The 22,318-nt window shown below is 37.9% G+C and overlaps 1 protein-coding gene across 2 annotated transcripts; it reads left to right on the top strand.

Annotated features, from left to right (window-relative positions):
* The first annotated feature begins 1,111 nt into the window (after window positions 1–1,111).
* Window positions 1,112–20,273, top strand: MANEA (mannosidase endo-alpha). 2 transcript variants are annotated; one of them, XM_074581099.1, is made up of 6 exons: window positions 1,112–2,730; window positions 8,304–8,421; window positions 9,082–9,674; window positions 13,345–13,454; window positions 16,626–16,702; window positions 17,403–20,273. In XM_074581099.1, exons 3-6 carry the CDS (start codon window positions 9,125–9,127, stop codon window positions 18,037–18,039), a joined length of 1,374 nt encoding a protein of 457 aa, XP_074437200.1. In that variant the 5' UTR covers window positions 1,112–2,730; window positions 8,304–8,421; window positions 9,082–9,124; the 3' UTR covers window positions 18,040–20,273. The 2 variants fall into 2 exon arrangements, with proteins under 2 accessions (XP_074437200.1, XP_074437201.1); XM_074581100.1 differs by lacking the exon at window positions 8,304–8,421.
* Window positions 20,274–22,318: the final 2,045 nt, after the last annotated feature.

Below are 22,318 nucleotides of genomic sequence, written 5' to 3'. Positions count from 1 at the left end.
TCCTGTTTATTTCCTAACACCAGTAAATTTTTATCCTGTGAAAAGGTACTTTTAATGGAACATGACCGAACGAAGATTCAGATTTACTATTTCCACTTTTAAGCTTTCGGATTATGTTATTTTCAAACAGTTTTAGTCCCAGTAGGGATTCTTCCACATGGTAAAGTGAAAATTAAAGTTATGTCCTCCATAAAATAGAAGCGAAGAGCACCCTTATACTATCTTTTCTTTTCAAAGAGACCCCATGCACTACAGGCTTGGGGAAGAGCGGATGGAGAAAAGGGCCTGAGGGTGTTGGCAGACTGCAGGCTAAATATGAGCCAGTAGTGTGCCCAGGTGGCCAGGAAGGCCAACAGCATCCTGGCCTGTATCAGGAAGAGTGTGGCCAGTAGGACTAGGGAAGTGACTGCCCCCTGTACTCGGCACTGGTAAGGCCACACCTCGAGCACTGTGTCCAGTTTTGGGCCCCTCACTACACAAAAGACACTGAGGTGCTGGAGCGTGTCCAGAGAAGGGCAATGAAGCTGGTGAGGGGTCTGGAGAACAAGTCTTATGAGGAGCAGCTGAGGGAGCTGGGGTTGTTCAGCCTGGAGAAAAGGAGGCTGAGGGGAGACCTTATTGCTCTCTACAACTGCCTGAAAGGAGGGTGTAGGGGGGAGTCGGTCTCTTCTCCCAAGTAACAGGCAATAGGACAAGAGGAAACAGCCTCAAATTGCACCAGGGGAGGTTTAGATTGGATATTAGGAAAAACTTTACACTGAAAGGGTTATTAAGCATTGGAACAGGCTGCCCAGGGAAGTGGTTGAGGCACCATCCCTGGAGGTATTTAAAAGATGGGTAGACATAGTGCTGAGAGATATGGTTTAGTGATGGTTTTTGTCAGAATTAAGATTGATGGTTGGACTTGATGATCTGAAAGGTTCCTTCCAACCTAGGTAATTCTACGATTCTAAGGAAAGAAGGAAAGAAGAAAAAAGAAAGAAAAGAAAAAAATTAAAAAGCAAGAAAGAAGACAACAAATGAAAGAAAATGCAGTAAAAGAAAAATTTTGCAAGACTGTGAGGAAAAGATATGGATATCAAGTTTTCAAATCTCACCCTCCAGTCTATTCATATACCAACTCATTTATTGTTAAAGCATGGCATTCATGAATCACTTACAACATACTCCATTAATGAAATTATTCAGATACATGCAAGAAATAACATTAGAAATAAGCATTACTGCAAATGTATTTCTCATCAGAGCACTCAGACAGCATAAAGAAAACATCATGCAACAATACGGCCTGTCAATTTTCTCAGAACTCAAGGAGAACCATGGCAGCTGTTGAATTTACTTGTTTATATCTACAGAATGAGACACCCATTCCAAGTCTTTTCATCCACATACGAGGTGAAATACTGCCTCTGTTGAAATCAATGAGAGTTTTGCTATTGATTTCAATGAAACCACAATTCTGGTCACTGTTGTACTCTGTTTCTCTCAGGGCTTAGAGAGATTCTTAAAAAAAACCCCAAAAACTCAGGCAAACTACACCACAGGGATCCAGCTCATTACAGTCACTTTTCATACAACAAAGGGAAGAAATGTTTTCATACAACAAAGGGAAGAAATGGGAAAAACATGCTGTTTGCCTAGCGCAACTATTTGTATCGAGTCGATCTGAAGTGCTCATCAACAAGTGTTCTTGACAGACTCCTGATGTTACAGTATTAACCAGGTATATATTTTTTCCATTGATTTGGTTACTAATGGGACAACTATTCATAGCCCATTTTCACAGTTTTGCGAAAGCATACATGAAATATTAGCATACAAAACATCAGTGAAACCATTTTTACATTACTGCAATTACAAAATGACTGTGTAACAGGAGTATTTACCACACTTCTACCCATATATTTTTTTTCCCCGATTTATTCCCATCCAGCTGACATGGTAAACAAGATGGGCAATTACCCCAACGCACTGCCTTTCTCAGTGCACCACTGCCTTGAATGCCCTACTCTATAATGGAGGGTGTAAATCACAGAATGACAGAATGTTTTGGGCTGGAAGGGACCTTAAAAGATAGCGTAGTTCCAACCCCCCTGCCCTGGGCAGGGACACCTCCCACTAAACCAGGTTGCCCAAAGCCCATCCTCAGCCACTCTTCTACATACCACGGTCCACAGATTTAAGCCACAGGCTTTATTCAGCCATCGCCACTGAGCAAGTTCCTCCCCAACTGAAAAGCAACCAACCACCCAGCAAAGAATTCTAAAGAACTGAAGAATCTGTAGGCCTTTTGAGTTTAAAAAGAAAAAAAAAAGGGGGGGGGAGCTATTTCAAGGCCCAAAGAGGCCTAACGCGTGGCTGCTCGCTCCCGTTCCCCACAGAAGGCAAAGGCAGGGAGCCCCAGCGAGCACCTGGCCGCAGGCAGGCCGGCGAGCTCGGCTTCCCGCCCGCAAGCCTGCGGCAGCCACCGCTGAGGCCTCCCAACGGCGGGTTAACGGGGCACCAGCAACCGCTCTGCCCACAGAGGAGCGGAGCGGTCCGCCCGGACGCCTTCCCGCCCGCCGGCCCCGCGCATGCGCCGGCCAACGCGCCTGCGCAGCAGCCCCGACGGAGCGGAGCGGCGCGGGCCCGCCTCGGAGCCCTTCCCCGGCCTGGCCGGCCGCCGCCCCCGGCTGCCCCGCGAGTACGGCCCCCGGTCCGCCCGCCGGGCAGCGCCCCTGCTTCGGGCGGGTGAGTAACGGCGGCGGCCCGCGGGGCACCTGCTCTGACGAGCCTCAGCTGTGCCGCTGCCGGCCCCGGGGGCTGGGGAAGGAGCAGTGAGGAGACGGGACGGGCGCTTCTTGGGGCTGGGAGAGGCCGGCAGAGAAGGGGAAGGCGCCCGCAGGCGTTGTCAGAGGGGCCGGGGACGCCCCTGCGCGGTGCCTGCCCTCCTGGCTCCTGCCAAGGCCCCTCGGCCGCGGGAGAAGCGCGGCTCCTGTCGCGGGTCTGGGCGCTTGGCCGAGGGCTCCGGCGCTTGGCTGCTCAGGGCCGGAGAAGAGCGGTGAACGCTTGGGATGTGGTGGCTTGCTGGGGGATAGGGGGTCGCGGCGCGGAGCTGGCTTCCCTCCCCGTTCTCACATTCATCCCCCCTCAAACAGCATCCCCCTGCGGCCGCCCCGGCTTGTGAACTGCCCCCGGGGAGCCGGTCCGCGGGTCGCTGCCCAGGGGAGGAGGCTGGAGGCTGCTTTCGCTTTGGGGTCCGCGGCTGCTCGAGGTTAGGTGTGTGGTTCAGCGTCCTTTGGAAGCAAGGAGAACCCTGGCATGCTCAAATCAAAACCTCTTTATATAGTAGATATAACTTAATGCTGTCTTATCACGTTTAGAACAAAGAAAATGCAGCAGGATTGTTTCTTCTTCTTGCTGCTGTCTTTGTTCTAAATTCAAACCTGGTTAGTGAAAAAAAATCACATTCCCTTTTTTGTGAATAATACAGTTATCCATGTTAGAATTGCCGTATTTCAAATACCTCTTTCTAAATTGGGTGGACCAAAAAGAAACCTTTACGCTACTGAAAGTACTTAAAAATATACACATATATATATATAGCATTGAAGTACAGCTACAAAGTGTCGGCATGCCATATGTAATGCCTTCTTCCCTCTTTAATGATTTTCAAGGCCTTTTAGAAAAGTCTTTAGAAAATGACTTTTCCTATGCAGACGCTTCTTGAGAAATTTCCCAGTTTTTCTAATGCTAGAAACACTCCTGATGCTTTCCCAAGGAAGATGTGTCAACCTCTGTTGCTTCTTTTTGATTATTTGTGTTCCCCAGACCAGAACATGCTGTGTAAACGTTGTGGTTTGGACAGGCTCTTACCAGCCCTCGGGGAAGCTTACTAAATCTCACCTGGTCAATCACTTGGGAACCAAAGTAATGTTTCTCGGTGCACATCTGCACTGTAGCTCCAGAATGAGGTGCTCTGAAGGCCTAGAAGCTTCAGCTCCGTCTAGAGCTGATCTGTCACTTGAGAGTTTTCAGCTCCTACGAGCTGGTAAATCTTAGCAGAAGCTAAGCTGAGAAAACTTTGCTGAGAAGCTTTGATACTGGCCATGAGCTACCAGCCTCGGTGACTTTTGGCTGACCTTACCCTTGCATCAAGAAAGTCAGATTTTTTCAGAGCTCTCTTCTGTGTTGCACTTTCATTTGTTATGTTTAAGGAGCATCAGAACAAATAAATTACAGTATTTGCTGGTTCTTACTAAAATAGATACATCTGTTTTATGTGAACATACTTTCTTTCCATTGCGTATTTCCCTTTTGGAATCAGTAAAACTGGGAAAAAAAACCAGCCATAGGGTGGGGTATTGAAACTTGAGTTATCATATGACCAACATGATGTGGAGTAATTAACCCCCCCCCCCTTTTTTTTTTCTCTGACTAAAGAAACATACTTATTTTGGGAAATGCGATAGGGAAAAGAAGCTTTGTTGTCTGTCCGTCTGTACTCTTTTTTTTTTTCTTCACATAATGTAAAGGACAAAGAGAAGGTTTGTCTGCAGGATAGCTTAAGGGTACAAAGAGTAGTAGTGAGTGAGGAAGAAGAACCCCATCGCTGTCAAGTATGAGCTTGAATGGGAGAGGTTATCCTTGAGACAGGCTGGCTATTAAGTTTGGAGAACAGTTTAGAAAATACTTCAGTGTTTTTCATGCATGCCTTTTTTTTCATGGAGATACTAGTTTTAAGAAGAACAGCTGGATATTTCGTAGTAGTGTGATGTTTCATACTATTTACTCGCATATAAGAAACAAAATTATTTGGAACAGAGATAGTCATGGAGGAATAAATAAATTTATTTTCTGCTTTTAAGTCTATATAGCAGGTTACAAACTAAAAGTAAACTAAGGGTTTTTTTTGGAAAAGGGGACTGAATGTTATGGAAATGCAGGTTCTATCCTTTCATGGTAAAGCTTTATATTTTTTTGATGTTTAATAAAGGAAATTGTAGTATCTGTAATCATAAAAGGAGAAACCAAAAGGCATCAGTTGACTCCTGTGCATTCAGTCTGGACCTGAAAGTAACAACTCACGATTCAGAAAAGTGTGTGTGGTAGTGAAGAGTACACTGACAGAGTTAACTGAAGATCCTAATTTCTTCAGGCACCTTTCATGGGAAAATTTGCCAAAGGACTTTGCAGTACGGAGTGACTGGGTGATTAAAAAAAAAAAATAAAAATAACGTTATTTATTTTAAAAATATGTAGCATAGTGCACAGAGTGAGGCGGTTTTAATTTCACAGTAATGACTTCTGAGCTCATTTTTACCATGCAGGAACTAGATTTAGGGATGATAATAATTCTGAAGTCAGGTTGCGTGCATTTGTGGTGAACTGTATTGAAATGAAAAGTTTTTTGGAAAAAGGATAGGGAACAAAATTTAAAAAGAAAAAAGGCCAAAAAAAAGCAATTTTATGTCCAGGATGCATGTTGAAAATCACACTCTTTTCAAATGCGTTCCCTTTATCTCAGAAAGGAAGGATGTAGTAGAGCTGAAATAGTACAAAAAAGAAACGCTTCAAAAATGTTTAAATGCATCCAGTGATAGGGGTACAAGAGACTAGAAATTGGGAGACCCAGTAGAAGCAATTAATTTATCAGTAGAAAATGTAAATAATAATAAATAAATGTAAGCAAATGCTTGCTTGCTCTCCCTTCTAATTTGAGAGCTAGGGGCATGAAATTAAACTAGCAGGTGAGTTTCTAAACGGAAGGTGTTTTTTCATATTGTACAAAGAAATGACCTTTTGTTCAGGAAGTCTCTGATCCGCAAATAGCTGAGGATGCGTAACTATTCTGGTAAAGCATTGCTCTACATTGGACCTCTTCTTTGCCCATAGGCAGAGACTGATGATCTAAACTAATTTATTCTTCTTTCTGACCTCTTACAGACGGATTTTTTTGTTCTTTAAAAATGAATTTGCTAGGCAGGAGAAAGAGCTTTGAACTGCTTACATTTTTGGCTGGTACATCAGCATGGTTCAACAAATTTGGGGTGAGAATCCAAAAGCTGCTACTAGTTAACAAGTCATCAGAGGAGTCAGAGTAACTCTTTGTGTGTGAGATCTTAATCTGCATAAAGCTGAAGTTATTCAGGATAACTTTTTCCTACTGAGAAGGGGAATTGCTGTTAGATCCAAGTGCACCCAACAGTCCAAGGCAAGATACTTCATAAATATGTAGGAATGACCAGTGTGCCTCAGTAAATTAAAGTCAGATTCTAAAATTTGGGCCTTCATGACAGAAATACAAAATCACAGCTACGCTCTCTGTAATGGCTGTTGAATCAGAAATGTGTTCTAAGATTTTTCCAGTTCCAAGGATAGATGTAACTTCAGGTAGCTGTTTCACATGGCATGTTTGCTCTGTCTGTTTCCCCAATATTACCGTTCTGCTGTGGCACTAGCGTTGATGAGCATAATTTATCTGTCACTGTCTCTAAAGAGTAGCTCTGAACAAGATTAAATGGTATAATGCACGCATTGCCAACCTGTAGCTCTTCAATGCGGCTTTTACAGCATGGTTATCTGTGCTAGGACCGAATTATATCATCATCGAGACTGATGTCTCCCCAAAACACAAGCTTTTACCATAGGTATCACTCACTTGTTCTAGAAATTTTGCACTTTGATGCTGAGCCTCTATATAAGCATTCTAGAGGTTCATAATATGCTGTGGTAGTCCAGGGTCTGTCCTGATGCTAGTCAAATTTTAGTAAGTATGCTGCTTGTTTTTAGTATACTTTCGTTATAAATATTCCACTGAAAAAATATTTGTTAAAATAAGAATGTGGAGTACTAAGATCAATTCCTGACACTTCAGAAAAAGAACTTTATGATAGAAATCTTTATGCAATAGAGGAGGAATTCAGTAGCAGATATGTCAAGTAAAGAATAAAAAGGAACAGTTTCTTCAATATGGAATAGAAAAGCCCAAATGAAAGACCTTATGAACATTCTAATTATAGACATTACAGTCATTAATTCTTTTTTTACAGAAGAGATGAGATAAAATAATAATTGCAGAAGTAATCTATCACTCGAAGTCCTGTATATTGTTTGATGAAGATCAATAGCATCTGTTTAAATTAAAGAAAACTGAATACAGAAATACATTAGCCAGGTGAATGATATTGTTTCCTTTTAAAAAAAATAAAAACCCTGACCCTTTAGAAAACTTCAGTTTGTCTAATCCAAAAATTGAGTTAAACTCCCAGAGAGAGGTAGCATGATAGACTAGACAGACTGAAAAGATCAGAAAAATATTCAAAGTAGTTTGAATGTATTTAAAGGCAATTTCTTATTAGAAGAAAAATGTTCTGGACTCCAGACAATCTCTCTGACAAAATTAAGATCTTGGGATGGATTGTGAGCTATAGAAAAAGAACCCTGTAATTTGATGTAAAGCGATGTGAAATCTGTTAATGGAAAGTCTTAAATTAAGTACTATAAGCATATATGCTTGCATATATGCCATAAAATCATTTTCCCTGACAGTAGCCAAAGGGAAATCCAGTTGGGCAAAATAAACAGCATCATTTTTTTTCTCTTCCTTTCCCCCATCTGTGCTATTAACTCTTTTGTTTGTATTAGTGCTGTGATACTCTTTCAGCTGAGTCAGTGCATAGGGGGTTTTTTGTTGTTTATTTTTGAGATGTTAACAGGGTTTTGCTCTTTAAATGCATGAGTGACCTTACTGTGAAAACCAGATGACTCCCAGAAGTAACTAAAACAGATGAACGGATTAAGGTTGGAAATGGAAGCAGAGCTTCCCTTTTTGACAGTGTCATGCTGCTAATCCAATTCAGGCTGTATTGTTAAAAAGCATGTTCTGAAATTCCTCATCTAAAATTATCACAGCAGTAACAAATAGAGAGTTGTGACAACTGAGCTATATGTTAATGCACTTTAACAGTAGTAAAGAACATTTGTAGGAAACTAAGGTGAGACGCTTTATAAGATTTTTAGAATGACCTGTGTGTATCTCAGTAAATTCAAGTAAGATTCTAAAATTTGGAGGTCAGTGACAGAAATACAAAATCACAGCTATGCTATGTCTAATGGCTGTTGAATCAGAAGTTTATTCTAAGACTTTTCAGTTTAGTGTTGCCAGTTTTATGCATAATCTTGTTCCACATAATTCTGTGGTAACCCAAATTTCATTAATCCTTTTCTCTGGCTCTCTTGTGTTTAATGTGGAACAGGAATTAAAGTTATAAATAAAGTTGCTAATCATTCCGTTTTACTGATTTTCTTCCCCCTACTTTCAGGGCTCAAATCTTGCTGTGTACTATTGATCTTGTTTTGCACTTAGTCCTGGGATTTTGTAGTGTCACGTAGCTGTGATGTTGCACTAGCAGGATGCCAGCAGCTAACTGACAGGTTGAGGTACGTCCTTAATGCTATGTCATTTTTTGTTTACATAATTCAGAAAACAAATTAGAATTTTACATTTGTAAAGTTGCAAAGCATCATTGTTTCCAGTTTAATTTGCCGAAGTATTTAGTCAATGTATTGATTAACTAAATACAAAGTGGTTGGTCCAAAGCCAGTAAATAGGTTAGTAAATAAAACCTGTATTCTGAACATAAGCTGTATTTCTGTCATATCCCATTTTGTCCTTTACTCTTGTTCTGCTACATTATTCTCCTTTCATGGCTTCTGCTTGTTTGTTTTTTTTTTTCCTTCTTTTTTCTGTGCTATTTATATCAGACTTGTCAAAACATGATAGTTTTGAAATAATGTAGGCAGAATTTCCATTTCATGGGATTTACTTGTGTTAGGAAAACAATGAATTTCAAAAGTAAGATGTTTTATAAAATACATGAGTCCTTGGTGGTAGAACCTCAGAACCTGACGGAGTCTCAAATTCAGAAGTGTTTTTTTGTTCTTCTCTCCCCATTGCAAAGAGCTGTTAGTTTTACAGTCAATGTATGCGTCACATTTGTCTCTGCGTTATTTCTATTATGTAGAAAAATTATGAAGCATTTCATGCTATTGAATTAGGTAATAAGAGATCTGACTTTAAAATATTTGTCTTTTGATCAGTTGCGGCCAAAATCCTTCTGTTTGGATTCTGAACTATGACATCATGGCAAGATTTCGCAGAAGAACATGCATCATTTTGTTGCTTTTTATTTTGTTTATTTGCTCCATAATGATGGCTTTGAAGACTCTGAGACCTGACAGAGCTGGCTTTGGGGATCCGTTTGGACTTGGTTTGTTGCCCGAGCTTCAACAACGGACAGTGCTCTTAGACAATAAACAGAATTCACTAAATAGGATTCAAGGAGATACTGCAACGCGTGTCACTAATTTGCATGGTATCGCAGTCAATACTATGAAGGCATCTATGCCTCCTGTAAACAAGCTGGAAGAAGAGCTGTCTTCTCCTAATTATAACTTTCATATATTCTACTATAGTTGGTTTGGGAATCCACAGTTTGATGGTAAATATATTCACTGGAACCATCCGTTGTTGCCACACTGGGATCCCAAAATTGCAAACAATTATCCAAAGGGAAGGCATAATCCTCCTGACGACATTGGGTCCAACTTTTATCCTGAACTCGGATCTTACAGTTCCAAAGACCCTTCTGTCATAGAAGCCCACATGAAACAAATGCGTTCTGCTTCAACTGGTAATGAATGTTAACGTTTCAGCATGTTGTTCATTTATCCAGCCTTAAGTGTGTGAACGAACACAACTGACCACTTCTTCCATTTTTTTCTGTGTAATTCTGAAAATGTTTGAAATTAATGTCTGTCTTTGTATTTCCGAGTTTTAACCCCCAACCGAAACCTACATCTTCAGAGCTGTGTCTCGAGTGTAACAGCACAGAAACGTAAGAACTATATTTGTAATCCTGTAGGTGCACGTGTTTCATGACTTACTGTTAAGCAGTGATAACATATGTAGAAAATACAGACACCGTTGCTAGAATATATTGTCTGTGTATTTTATTTTTGGAGATGAATACTTCAGTTTTAAGAACAGATTTCAGTAAATTATGTTAACATGTTTATGGAGCAGTCCATTCAAATAGGAGCTTTTTTTTTCTTCTGAATTCTTTGTGTGTAATAATGTATTGTGTGTGATTATGTATTAATTCATATGTCAAAGCACATGCAGTATTATAGCTTTTATACAGTTTATATTTTATGCAGTGTATTTATAGGTGCTATCATTAACTATGGAAATGTCTAATCAAAACCTTCTTGAACTCAGGTATGATAGTTTCAGTGTAGCTAATTACAGTTTACTTCTTTGTCCAAAAAGTATCTTTTTTTCCCAAATCAAATTGATGTTTCCTTTCTTAAATAAGATGGACTATATACATAAGAATATTCAAGGCATTTTTGGTGTTATTCTTTGTTGTTGAGCTTTATGGTCCTTTTTATGTTCATTTTCTTTAAAATAAGTAGTCATATAGTCTAATAATAAACTCTGAAAAGCTTCAGTAAGTGTAATTGGAGGAACATGACCAGAGCTCATAGTATTATTCAGAGTGCTAATTACCTTGAATTGAATCTCTTTCCTTCACCTAATCACTAAGGTTTGATGTAATTGTTATATTCCCATTAGTAGTGTTTACATATATAATGTTTACTTCTTGGTTATTGTTTTCTCCTGGTTTTTAACCTAACCTGTATTTTGTACAAGGGTTAATACAAACTTAGGAAATTTCTCACCCTTTTCAGTAATACAATAACTCCATTAACAGGACTGCTAGCAACAGTGGGAAAACTATTGCAGAGAAATCTCAGGCATTAGTTGCCAGTAAGCGCTTTTTTAGTCTTATCTGAAGCAAAATAATGCATGAGAGAGGGCACTTGTAGCTTTAGCAGAATCTGTGATGTTTCTCATCCTCTTAATACAAACGTCAGCTTATAAAGCTGAACTGCTGGTAGAAATGGTGCAAAATAACTAGAAAAAAAGCTTATCGAAACAAGTTTTTTCTCGTAACTTAAGTTGATTTTCCATTTAAAACTTGGCAGTGTGAAAGAACAGTTCATGCTTGCTGTGACATGTTCTTTGTAACATATTACTGGTATTTGTGAAAAGTGATTTTTTTGGTTTTTTTTCTGATGTTATTCTGACTTACGTATTTAAGTACACTTGAATTTGTTCTCTTCCATCTAGATTTGACCAACTTTTTTTCCTCAGGTCATTACTTCAAATACTGCATCTTTTTTTTTAATAAGAATTATACTTTGTTCATTTTTGGTGTACTGTGAGGCTGACTATTTACAGTTTCTTCTTTTTGTCTCTTAGCCAAAGTCTAATCCATGACTGCATTTTACATTCTGTCAAATAATAATTTTTCTTCTAGCCTTTTTGAGGCTTTATCAGGGATCTTACAAAAGGAGAAAAATGTAAGTGGTTATTTCAAATAGTATTGTGTAATGATCAAAAGCATTTAAGCGATTGGAGCAGCAGGAGTCTCATGCAGTGCTTCTTTGTATTCTTCTTATATGTTATAATTCTTTCCTTATTTATTAATTTCCTAATAGTTAACAGATTAATACAATAGATTCTATTCCTCAGATTGCTTGGTGATTTTTTTTTTTTTTTTTTTTTTTTTTACCAGCCTGTTTTTGCAATAGTCCAGTTTGAAGTTCTTCATTTATCTTGAAAGACTGAACTCTGGTTTCTCTGGTTTTAAACATGTTTATGCTACTGGTTTTGGCATTGAGTCCATCCCTTTTTAGACTGCTGAAGTGGTACATAACTTTATTTTCTAACCACAGGAAAGAAAATATTAAGTAATCTTTCCCAGGGAAAGAACAATGCAAAGGTTAATTTAGGTTCCTTGATGAGCAATTCTGTCTCCTAAATTTTTCCCTGTTTCATAATGGTATAGAAGAGGGTCTCGACAGGTGTTGTATTCAAGATACCTTGAGTGTAACCTGAGTTTATTGCTGCTGTTCTACTTGTCCTTTACCTCTTACTCACTTGAATTTTGTCGTTTTCTTTTGTGGGAAATAAAATATAGGGTGATAAAATGCAGTAAAATATTGCATTTTTCTTTTCCTTGCCCAGACTAGTTCTTGTGATAATTAGTCTATTGTTTGTGATTCTCTTTTTGATAAAATATTGAGACTATGCTGAGGGTAGTTGAACTAAGTTCTGTGTATAGTGAGCTCAAACCTCTGATTTTGATGTTAGAAGATGATTCTGTATTCACTCTAATTTATGTTTTCCTTTTCATAATTTTGGGCTTGTTTGTTTGGAAATTGATAGTCAGAAATGTTATAATATTAGTAAAATAGATGGAATTTAGAGTATATACTTCCCTCCCTCAGTGACCTGTAATGAGTACTTAAATGTTTACCTAATTAAGAAGAATGGCATTTTGACTTATTCTTCCATATGTTTTAAATAGTATTGTTAGGAAAATATTCCTCCATCAGTATTTAATGTGTTTGTTTCTGTCTTAACTTCTTCCTGACATTATTTCCAGCTACACACACAAAAGGTTTAACTTACTTATCTGGCAGCATTTGTTTTAGAAGGGAGGGGTTTAGACTTTTTGAAGAAATATGTGTTCTTTTTGCTTTCATGGAGAGCATCAGGAAAACTTACAGCATTGTGATGTTATATTTGCTGTCATCTTTTTTGACAGGAATTTTTAACATCCTTAAATTATTGAGGGTTACTCAAGGCTTTGTTTTCGTTTTAATAGTAAATTTAAAAACTAATTTCACACGGTTGGAAGGGTAGACTACAGCACAGTAACTGTTTTTAGCAAGAAGGAAGGTTGTGGGATTACAGTCACTGCTTCTAGTATGAAATGGTTGTTTTGTAGTAGAGCCGGAGGAACAATGGAGAAATAGGGTGGGGAATAAAGTTTCATAATATAAGAATCTCTTCAGTCACATGCATAGCCCTTATCTCTTGAGTGTTCTCTGACCCTCGGTATCTTGATATTCTCTGCCTGTACTGTGGCATAGCTGTAATGCATTAGCTGGGAACAGTCTCGTCCTCTTGGTACAACCTGGAGGTTAGGATGCTGTGCTGAAAAGTGGAGGGAATGGCTCTAAGTGTTAGGCTGGGGACACCGAGCACAGATCTGTTCCCTTGACAGATGATCTTACCACTGTTTGGGTTGTTGTCTTTTAAACAAAGAGAGAAGTTAAAATCCACTCTGAGAATACTGAGATTTCGTAATTGGTTAAAAAGTAATTTGAAATTCTCATTTATATTATGTAGATTTCACATCAAACAATAATTGTAACTCACAACAATGTTATAACATACATGTTTTATGTTAAACAACATGATTTAAAACTTAAGTTTTGTATTTTCAGGTGTAATAGTGCTTTCATGGTACCCACCGGGTATGGCTGATGAAAATGGAGAACCAACTGATGATTTGGTGCCTGTTATTTTGGATTATGCACACAAATATAATCTAAAGGTAAAATATTTTTAAGATGCATAAAATAGGACTACTTAGGAAAGTAAACTTTGGTAAGAGTTTACTACATTTAACTCATGGTGTAGAGCCGGGAGGCTTGTAACGTAATGGTGGCTTCTGTTTCTGTCTCTTATTACACTGCAGTTCATTTGGGTCATAGAAGCAGGTGTAAGTGCCCTTTGACTTACGCTGAATTTTGATAAGACCTAAGCAATATTGCCTTATAACTAGAATAAATATTATAATCTGCCTTGTTTCTGTTTTGCTTCAGATCTAAAGCTTACAGAATCTAAGGTATGGTATTATGGATTTTTTTTTTTTCTTTTTAGGAAGCAGTTTTTAAAATCAGACAATATGTTGTTTTCAAATGACTCTTTAGAGTTGAGGAAGGTATTACATGTTGCAAAATACTGTGGAATACAATGATCTATAAACTAAGGAAGTTTGAGAAAGAAGAAAGACTGACTTTATTTTTTGCATTGCTACAGAACTTGTTGGCTCCTGATCACAGAGATCAGGAGCAAGCACCTATGAGTAATAAAGAGAGATTTAGAAATTCTAGTTTGACTGAATGCCTTTATTCCAGAAGGTAGCAGGAGCACTTGACTTGGACAGTAAGGTCTGAGAGGTGCTACTCTGACTTTAGGTTACTCCAGGGCATGACATGCTATAAAGGCTGAATTACCAGCTTCCTGAAATAGGCAAAAATATCAAATCAATTACATGGATTGATCAGTAGAGTCTAAAATTGTGGTTTCATTTTGTTTATTTTTAAAGTAAAACTTGTATTTTCCCTTGGGATAAAGAAAATATGCATTTCCTTATGGTCTTTCTGAGTATTAAATTGAAGTTTTTAAATTATCTAAGTAGCTGTATACGTTTCATCTCTGGACGCTGTTGTCTGTAGTCCCTGGTCTGTACTGGGGACTAAAAATACAGCGTGTACATTTGCTCTGGTTTTAGTTGGACATGCAAGTTGCAGATTCTCGGGGAAATTTCCTGTCACTAGTAGCAACCGTAGATTCTTTGACAAGTGGGAGGATAGTAGGAAAGTTAAGTCAGATAGAGAAGTAATTTTGAAACGGTTAAAAATGCTGTGTGAATTTCATTATGTGACATAAATTGCACATATGTAATAGTAAATTATTAAAAAGAAAAAAAGAAGTATTATCCTTCCCCCAAATTTTCAGATCCTCTGATGGAGCTAGCTCTCAACAAAAAGAATTTGTTAACATATAAGTCTCTCAAAGGAGCCAAGGCAAGATTGTAGAATCATAAAATGGTTAGAGTTGGAAGGGACATTAAAGATCACCTAGTTCCAACCGCCCTGCCATGGGCAGGGACACCTCCCACTAGACCAGGCTGCTCAAAGCCCCATCCAGCCTGGCCTTGAACACTTCCAGGGATGGGGGATCCACAACCTGCCTGGGCAGCCCATTCCAGTGCCTCACCACCCTCATAGTGAAAAATTTCTTCCTAACATCTAATCTAAATCACCCCTCTTTCAGTTTAAAACCGTTACCCCTCATCCTATCGCTACAGTCTCTGATAAAAAGTCCCTCTCCACCTTTTCTGTAGGCCCCCTTTAAGTATTGAAACACTGCTACGAGGTCTCTCTGCAGCCTTCTCTTCTCCAGGCTGAACAACCCCAACTCTCTCAGCCTGTCTTCATAGCAGAGGTGCCCAGCCCTCTGTTCATCTTCGTGGCCCTCCTCTAGAGTCAATCCAACAGGTCCGTGTCCTTCTTATGTTGGGAGCTCCAGAGCTGGATGCAGTACTGCAGGTAGGGTCTCTCTCACCAGAGCGGAGTAGAGGGGCAGAATCACTTCCCTCAACCTCTTGGCCACACTTTTGATGCAGCTCATGACGCTGCTGGCTTCCTGGGCTGCAGGCGCGCATTGCTGACTCATGTTGAGCTTTTCATCCGCCAACACCCTCAAGTCCTTCTCAGGGCTGCTCTCAATTCATTCTCTGCCCAGCCTGTATTTGTGCTTGAAATATGAAATAAGCTACCAAGGAAAATGCATGTAATAGTGTGGTAATGACTGGAATATGGATGGAACTGCTGTTACTGCTTGGAATAGTTACTGGAATACAGATATTCAGTATAGATGCTACCAGGGAATGCTCCCTTCACTGTAATGTTTTTAAACATTCTGGCACTAGTAAGTTATTACAGTTAAGTGTTAGGAACCTCAGTACACCAAAACCAACATACAAAACACGTTTAGCAGACTTGCATTTAGCAGACATAATAGAAAAGATACGTCCTTTTGATTTGCCTGGTTTCGATAGTTGGAAATGAAGTAGGAAATTACAGTGCTCTTTGACCTGTCCTGTCAGTCCTAGTGATTTATTCTAACACTGTATTTTTCTACAGTTTGTACCTAATAGAGGTAGATATTGCCTCTACAATGGAAATCCACTACTGTTGCAGAGTTGCTGAAGACTTTATTAAATGCATTCTGCTTTAAAATTGCTTCTGGAAAACTAGTTGCTTTGATTAATGTAATATGCTCTTCCGTTTAATTGTATATTTGAAAACAATGGCATTTTTACATTGAAATTACTTCACAGGTATAGGTTAAATAATTCCATAAGCTCCAAACTTGAAATTCAGAGCAGTAGCAGTACATTATGTTAGGTCTAGTTCCAAGAGTTTATTGCTGTTGATAAATTTATAAAACTTTAAAGTTTTCATATCCCGTATCTTAAAATCTGTTTTGATGCTGAAAACTCTCTTGGAGAACTGTCTGTAGCAAATTTAATACGTTTTTTGGAAACTAAATATTCAACTGTTTCATTGGTTAATCAGTTCTTTGACATTCTAATAGATAATATTTTATTTCGGTTTTTAGTTTCTGCTATAGTTTTTTAAGTTTTCTGACGCATGCTTACTACTGGCTGTAGCCTATGAAAAACAAAAGCAGTGGTTTGTTTTCATGTAAAAAACTAAATATTTACTTTATTACCAAACTTCCTCGGACCTGAAGCTTAGCAGTGCAGGAGTTGAATTAGGGTCCAATTATTCTCAAACTAGATAAATGAAAACGTTTGCTCTGTAAAGAACTATATTTATGTGACTGGTACTTGCTTCATATTATACGCAGTGCCCATGTATTCAATAGTAATTTACGTTTGTGTTGCTCTTACTACGTTTTCATCTTTTAGGTCACTTTTCATATTGAACCTTACAAAGATAGAGATGATCGCAGTATGTACCACAATGTCAAATACATCATCGACAAGTGAGTGTTTTCAGAATGATTTCCTGTGTGGTTTGTTACATGATGGTTTAGGGGACTTCTGTATATTATCTAAAACTTTGAAGAATATATAAAAATGTGTACCGAGATTGAAGAAAACTATAAGAAACTTTCTTCACGTTTCAGTGGTGCAAAACTCAGTCTGTTGTTTAAATGTTGAAGCATGAATTTTACAGAGATACTCAAATGTAAATTGCTTTCATTAGTATCACAAGTCATGATACTTCAGATTAAAGCAGTTAAAGTATTAGCTACGTGGTATATAAATTAAACACATGTTTTTATAGTAACAAACTAGCAGCTAGAGCTTCAATGTGTTGACCTCTACTGATTTTAATTCAGCTTGAAAAATTCTGTACAGCTACTAGTTGTTTTGTTTATCAATGCTACTTAGACTGTCTTATTTCATACTGAATTAGAGGATTGCCCTTCAGAGAAAACTAATACCTATAGCACAGTTTGACACTAAGTTAGTAATTTGTAGTAATTTAAAGGTTCTTTGCAGATTCATTATTTAATACTTCATCAAACACTGTATTGAAAATGGATATGAATTGCTATGTTTTGAGGCTCATGCACTGTCTTTTTAAATTAGTTTTTAGGAAAAGTCTTCAGCTCAGATTGTGAAACAGTGTTTTCCAAATGGCAATTTTTGTCTTAATGATACTTGTTTGCTTTATAGATATGGAGGCCATCCAGCCTTTTACAGGCATAAGACCAGCACAGGCAGATTTCTTCCCATGTTTTACGTTTATGATTCTTATGTTACAATTCCTGAAATATGGGCAAATCTGTTAACTGTTTCGGGATCCCAGACTATTCGAAATACTCCATATGATGCGTTATTCATTGCACTTCTTGTAGAAGAGAGACATAAGCATGACATTCACAGAAGTGGCTTTGACGGAATGTACACGTATTTTGCCACCAATGGCTTCTCCTATGGCTCATCTCATCATAATTGGGCAAGTCTAAAAGCCTTTTGTGATAGTAACAACTTAATGTTTATTCCAAGCGTGGGGCCAGGGTATATTGATACCAGCATCCGACCATGGAACAACCACAACACCCGTAATCGTGTCAATGGGAAGTACTATGAGACTGCCTTCAGTGCAGCCCTTTTGGTGCGACCAGAAATTATTTCTATTACATCTTTTAATGAATGGCATGAGGGAACTCAGATTGAAAAAGCTATCCCCAAACGGACTGGACAGGTGGTTTACCTTGATTATAAGCCCCATAAACCAAATGTTTACCTAGAGCTTACTCAGAAGTGGTCTGAGAAGTACAGAAAAGAACAAGAACAGTGGCTTATGTGAGCTGTTGCTGCTGCAGTTGTTTCCTAACGCATAGAGAAAGAAATTGAGAGCTGAAAAATCTGTTACATGTCTTTATTATGGATATGTTCAAATTATTATATCTCTTGAATGTATATGCACTACTACTGAATTTGAATTTTGAAGACTAAAAAGACTATGAGAATATTGGATTTCTGTCTTATTAGATATTGTAGTTCAAGAATATTCAGGGAAAATGCTGGTTTTTTTCGTTGGTTTTTTTTTTTTGGTTGGTTTTTGTTTTAAACTTGCATGCTGAGCTTCCAGAACATCTGCATGGGATAACTTTACATGACCAAAGTAGAAGAAAAATTTGGCATAGTTATACTTATTCCTTTATTCTTGTAGTTGTGTTTCTAATTGAAGTGATGCTGTAATCTAAATTTTTGTCCGGATAGCTTCTTGCAGGATGCATGTCTGTAGTGTGTGGAATTATCTACATCTACTGTTTTTAATGCTTTGCACACACGGAGTTCTTGATGTATGACTAGCTGGTGGTTAAAACACTGAAGGAGGTATGTGTGATACAACACTGGTGGTTTTTGTTTAAAAAAAAAAAAAAAAAGAAAAAGTATTTGAACGATTGGGTTCCAAAGAACTGCTGAAGGATTTATAGTTTACTTCCATTAGTTCTGATTGGCACATGGTACAAACTTGTGCAGATTACTGGACACTGACCGATAACATATTTTTTTCTATGTTACTTTGAATTTTAAAAAAAAAATGTGTTTGCAACAGAGGGTGGAAAAGATTTTTTTTTTTTAAGGGGGAAAACCCCCTAAAGATGCAAAAAATATACTAAAGCTTCCATTGTTATATGCTGTCTGCTCATTCCAGGCACGGATTTAGTGTGTTTTTTAAAATGTTTAAAGATTCTAAAGCTAATATCTTACTAGTCCTACAATAAATATAATTTTAGGAAATGCTTTTTCATTTATGATTTAGGAGCAGTCTAGTTTGACAGCAACTACCCATTAGTTTAATTTGAAATCTGAGGTTTCTATTTTTCATACAGTTCATCTAGTTGTTCCAGGGTTCAGGGTAGCAGATACTAAAATCTTGTTATTGTTCAGGTGAGCTCCCTACCAACACTACCTTTAATACTGTGGTGTGGCTGGAAATGAGTACTTTCAAATGTTGTGATTATGAACCGTTTTTCTTAATGAATCTTGAAAGGATCGAGTCACACGGATCTGCAGTCCTTTTTTTGGCATTTTCATGCAACTTCATAGTGAGGACCTGAACTTTGGAACAGTAGAAATTGCAGTGTTTTGTTTATTTGCAGCAAGTGTTTAATCTGTAGCTAAGTGGCACTTTTTAGTTGTTGGGGGTTTTTTTTTATTTGTATACCAGGTGCTGATCCTGTGTTTTAGTTCATATGCTGAACTGTTGTGACCACTAGAATTCCATTGATTTCAGCAGGACCCATGGAAATTGCACTCTCTACTCCGTTCTCACAGTAACCTGCCCATGAAGTCGTAAGGTGAATGTGAGGACTTCTGGTTAAAAAAGAAAACAAACCAAAAAAGAAAACAGTATGTTTTTTTCCAGAAACTTTTGTCATTCCAAATAAACATAAACCAGTTACTACTACTATTTTCTAGAGTTTTTCTGGTATGAAAAAGGTTTGTTTATGTATCTTTCACTTCTTTACAGTTTAATTGTCTTGTCATTTCTCTGCAGTTGTTAAAGAGATGTGGTGTCATATAATGCCCACAGCTGCTTGAAAAAAAATGCAGAAATCGGGTGACAGATATATAACCTGGCGTGTTGGAGTGCGCCTCTAGAGTTATTGGAGTGTTATTAATAAATCTTCAGAATATTTTGCATTTTCATACAGAGTTTCTGTAAACTCCAAAGTGCTTCTGAAATAAATGTTTACTAACGCTTATTTTATTATACTTATGCTCAGGTGGATAAACTGAAGTAGACATAGGTATGACCACAGTCACAAAATAATGTCTGAGACATGAAGCACTTGCTAGACTTCTACCACTTCTAAGTTAACCACTCGCTCCTTTTATTAAGGAAACTGATTTTACACATTTGTACTATAAGTCCCCTAAATAGTTATAAATAATTTGGGTTTATAATTTGTTATGTGTTAGTGCATTTACAGCCCAGAGAGCCCACATATTTATGTTAAATGTGAGGGAATTATTAAATTTTTGCATATTTATATTGCTTATATTATTAAAAAATCTTCTGAAATCAAACCTTTGAAAGGACAAGTCTCTCTGTTTTCCCCTGCCTTAAATTTGTGTCATCCTCCGGTCTTTTCTCACTGTAGTTGTCGGAGCTGTTTACTAGTCTTGACAACCTTGCCCTCAGCTTTCAGCTCCTTGCTTTCTCCTGGCGGCAGTTGATTTTTCTCTGCGACTATAAAAGTTGCTCCTTTTGTTGCTGTGTATAGAAACATTTGAAATTTGTTGCGGAGTAGCGTACAACTGAGGTGATCTATCTTCATTTAAAATATAATTTATGGTAACAGTGTAATGGATCTTCATTACTCAGAAAGACTTCTGTAATTGCTGTGAAGGTATCGTTTAGCCCTTGCCATGAAGCAGTATGAGCCACGACACGCTGGTGTCTAATAGGATCTTTAAAAGAATATACAGAATTTCTGTAGAAAAGAATGAAAATTAAGTGCCTAGAAATTCATAGCCCCTGAGCACTTACTGTATTTTTATGTGCTTGATGTGTTTTAGAATATAAATATGCAACCCCATAAAATATTTCAGAGTTTAGAATTTAGTGATCCTAAGGAGGGCTGATGGAATAGCAACTACTAGAACTGCCCCACCTGCCTGCCAGTGCTTTCTCTGTACTTAGAGCAAACATTAGTGCTACTTCTTGTTATAGGGGATGGAGAGTTTTTCTGAAGCACTGCTGCTGCAGTCACGATAGGTTTTGGAAATTTGAGTCTGTGGGAGAGGATTTGTACATCTACAAAAAAATAAGATTGTTCCAAGTGCACAGTTGCACTGGGAGGGGGAAGGTGAATGTATTTAGAAGGTGATTGCTCCAATGTGCAAGCAAAATTGGGGAAAAGGAAAGAATATCTATTGTAAGCTTCAGATCTGAAATGGAATTTATGGAAAATCTACGTTCTGTTTCACTTTGGCTTCACACCCCTATTACTTTTTGACTTTTTGGGAAAAAAAAAAAAATTGTAATGATTACTTCTAGTATTTTTACACGGATTAATTGCATTTGACTCATCTTGTTACAGTATGTTATAGTACTTAGAGTGATATACTACATGTATATAGATTAGGCAAGAAACATTATGGGAAGTTTTACTAGAGATCATGCCATGCTATGCCTCTGCAAATACAGAAATACCTGAAGTTATTGATCGCATAGTACTGACTGAGTATCCCCAGAGGGGAAATAGTTTCCGAGACAAGTAGCAAGTCTTTGTGGTAAAAGAGAACTTCTTTTTAAAAGAAAATCTGTAAGTTCATTTCTGCTCCTGTCAGTTGTGATCAAGTAAATGGTTTTAGTTCTGTGAGCTATCTCAGAACTGAAACTTAATCCATCTTCTCTGAAATAAGAATTTATATTAAATCTTTTATAGTAGTGCATGTTTCTCAGATCTATAAACTTGTACTGAATTTTGAGGGAAAGAACATGTGCATACGCTGTTACTATTTCAGTGGAAGCTGTAGATTATTGTGAATGTTGTTTCTGTACTGATGTTCATCGTGTTTGTCTAGTGCCTTTCTTTTGAGGTGCCAATAATTTGTCTCTTAAGAGGTTGTTGAAGCAGAAGGGTCTTTAGTGAACTCATTTTTATTATGAAACTTGATATGTATACACTGCATAGTTTGAATTAACACGTTTTACACATGGCTCTGGTTCTCTGGAAAGCATTTCACAGGAGTGTTTTCAGCACTCTGTTGCTAGTAGAAGATTGTGTCTCTGGGCACATGGACAAGGACGCACTGTAACTTGGGGCACTTTTTTTTTTTTTTGGTGAATCTTGTGTACCTAAAAAGAGGAAATAAAGTATTTACAGACAAATTATTTACCACTTAATATAAGCTGAAAATATCTCTCCCAGTCTTAAGGTATTTTACAAGTATTGGTCCTCATCTTTCTACTTACTTAAGATAGTGTCAATGTTGCATTCCTTTTTTGTCTTTTACTTTTGACCAGCATGTTAAATGTTGCATAAACTTCTAAAGTGATTGTATTTCTAAGACTTCATAGTTGTAATATTCAGTAAAGAGAATCTACAAGATTATTGTCACTGCAG

This window comes from Larus michahellis, chromosome 3 (assembly GCF_964199755.1).
Source record: "Larus michahellis chromosome 3, bLarMic1.1, whole genome shotgun sequence".
Classification (NCBI taxonomy): domain Eukaryota; kingdom Metazoa; phylum Chordata; class Aves; order Charadriiformes; family Laridae; genus Larus; species Larus michahellis.
This window is presented reverse-complemented; position numbering and strand designations above follow the sequence as displayed.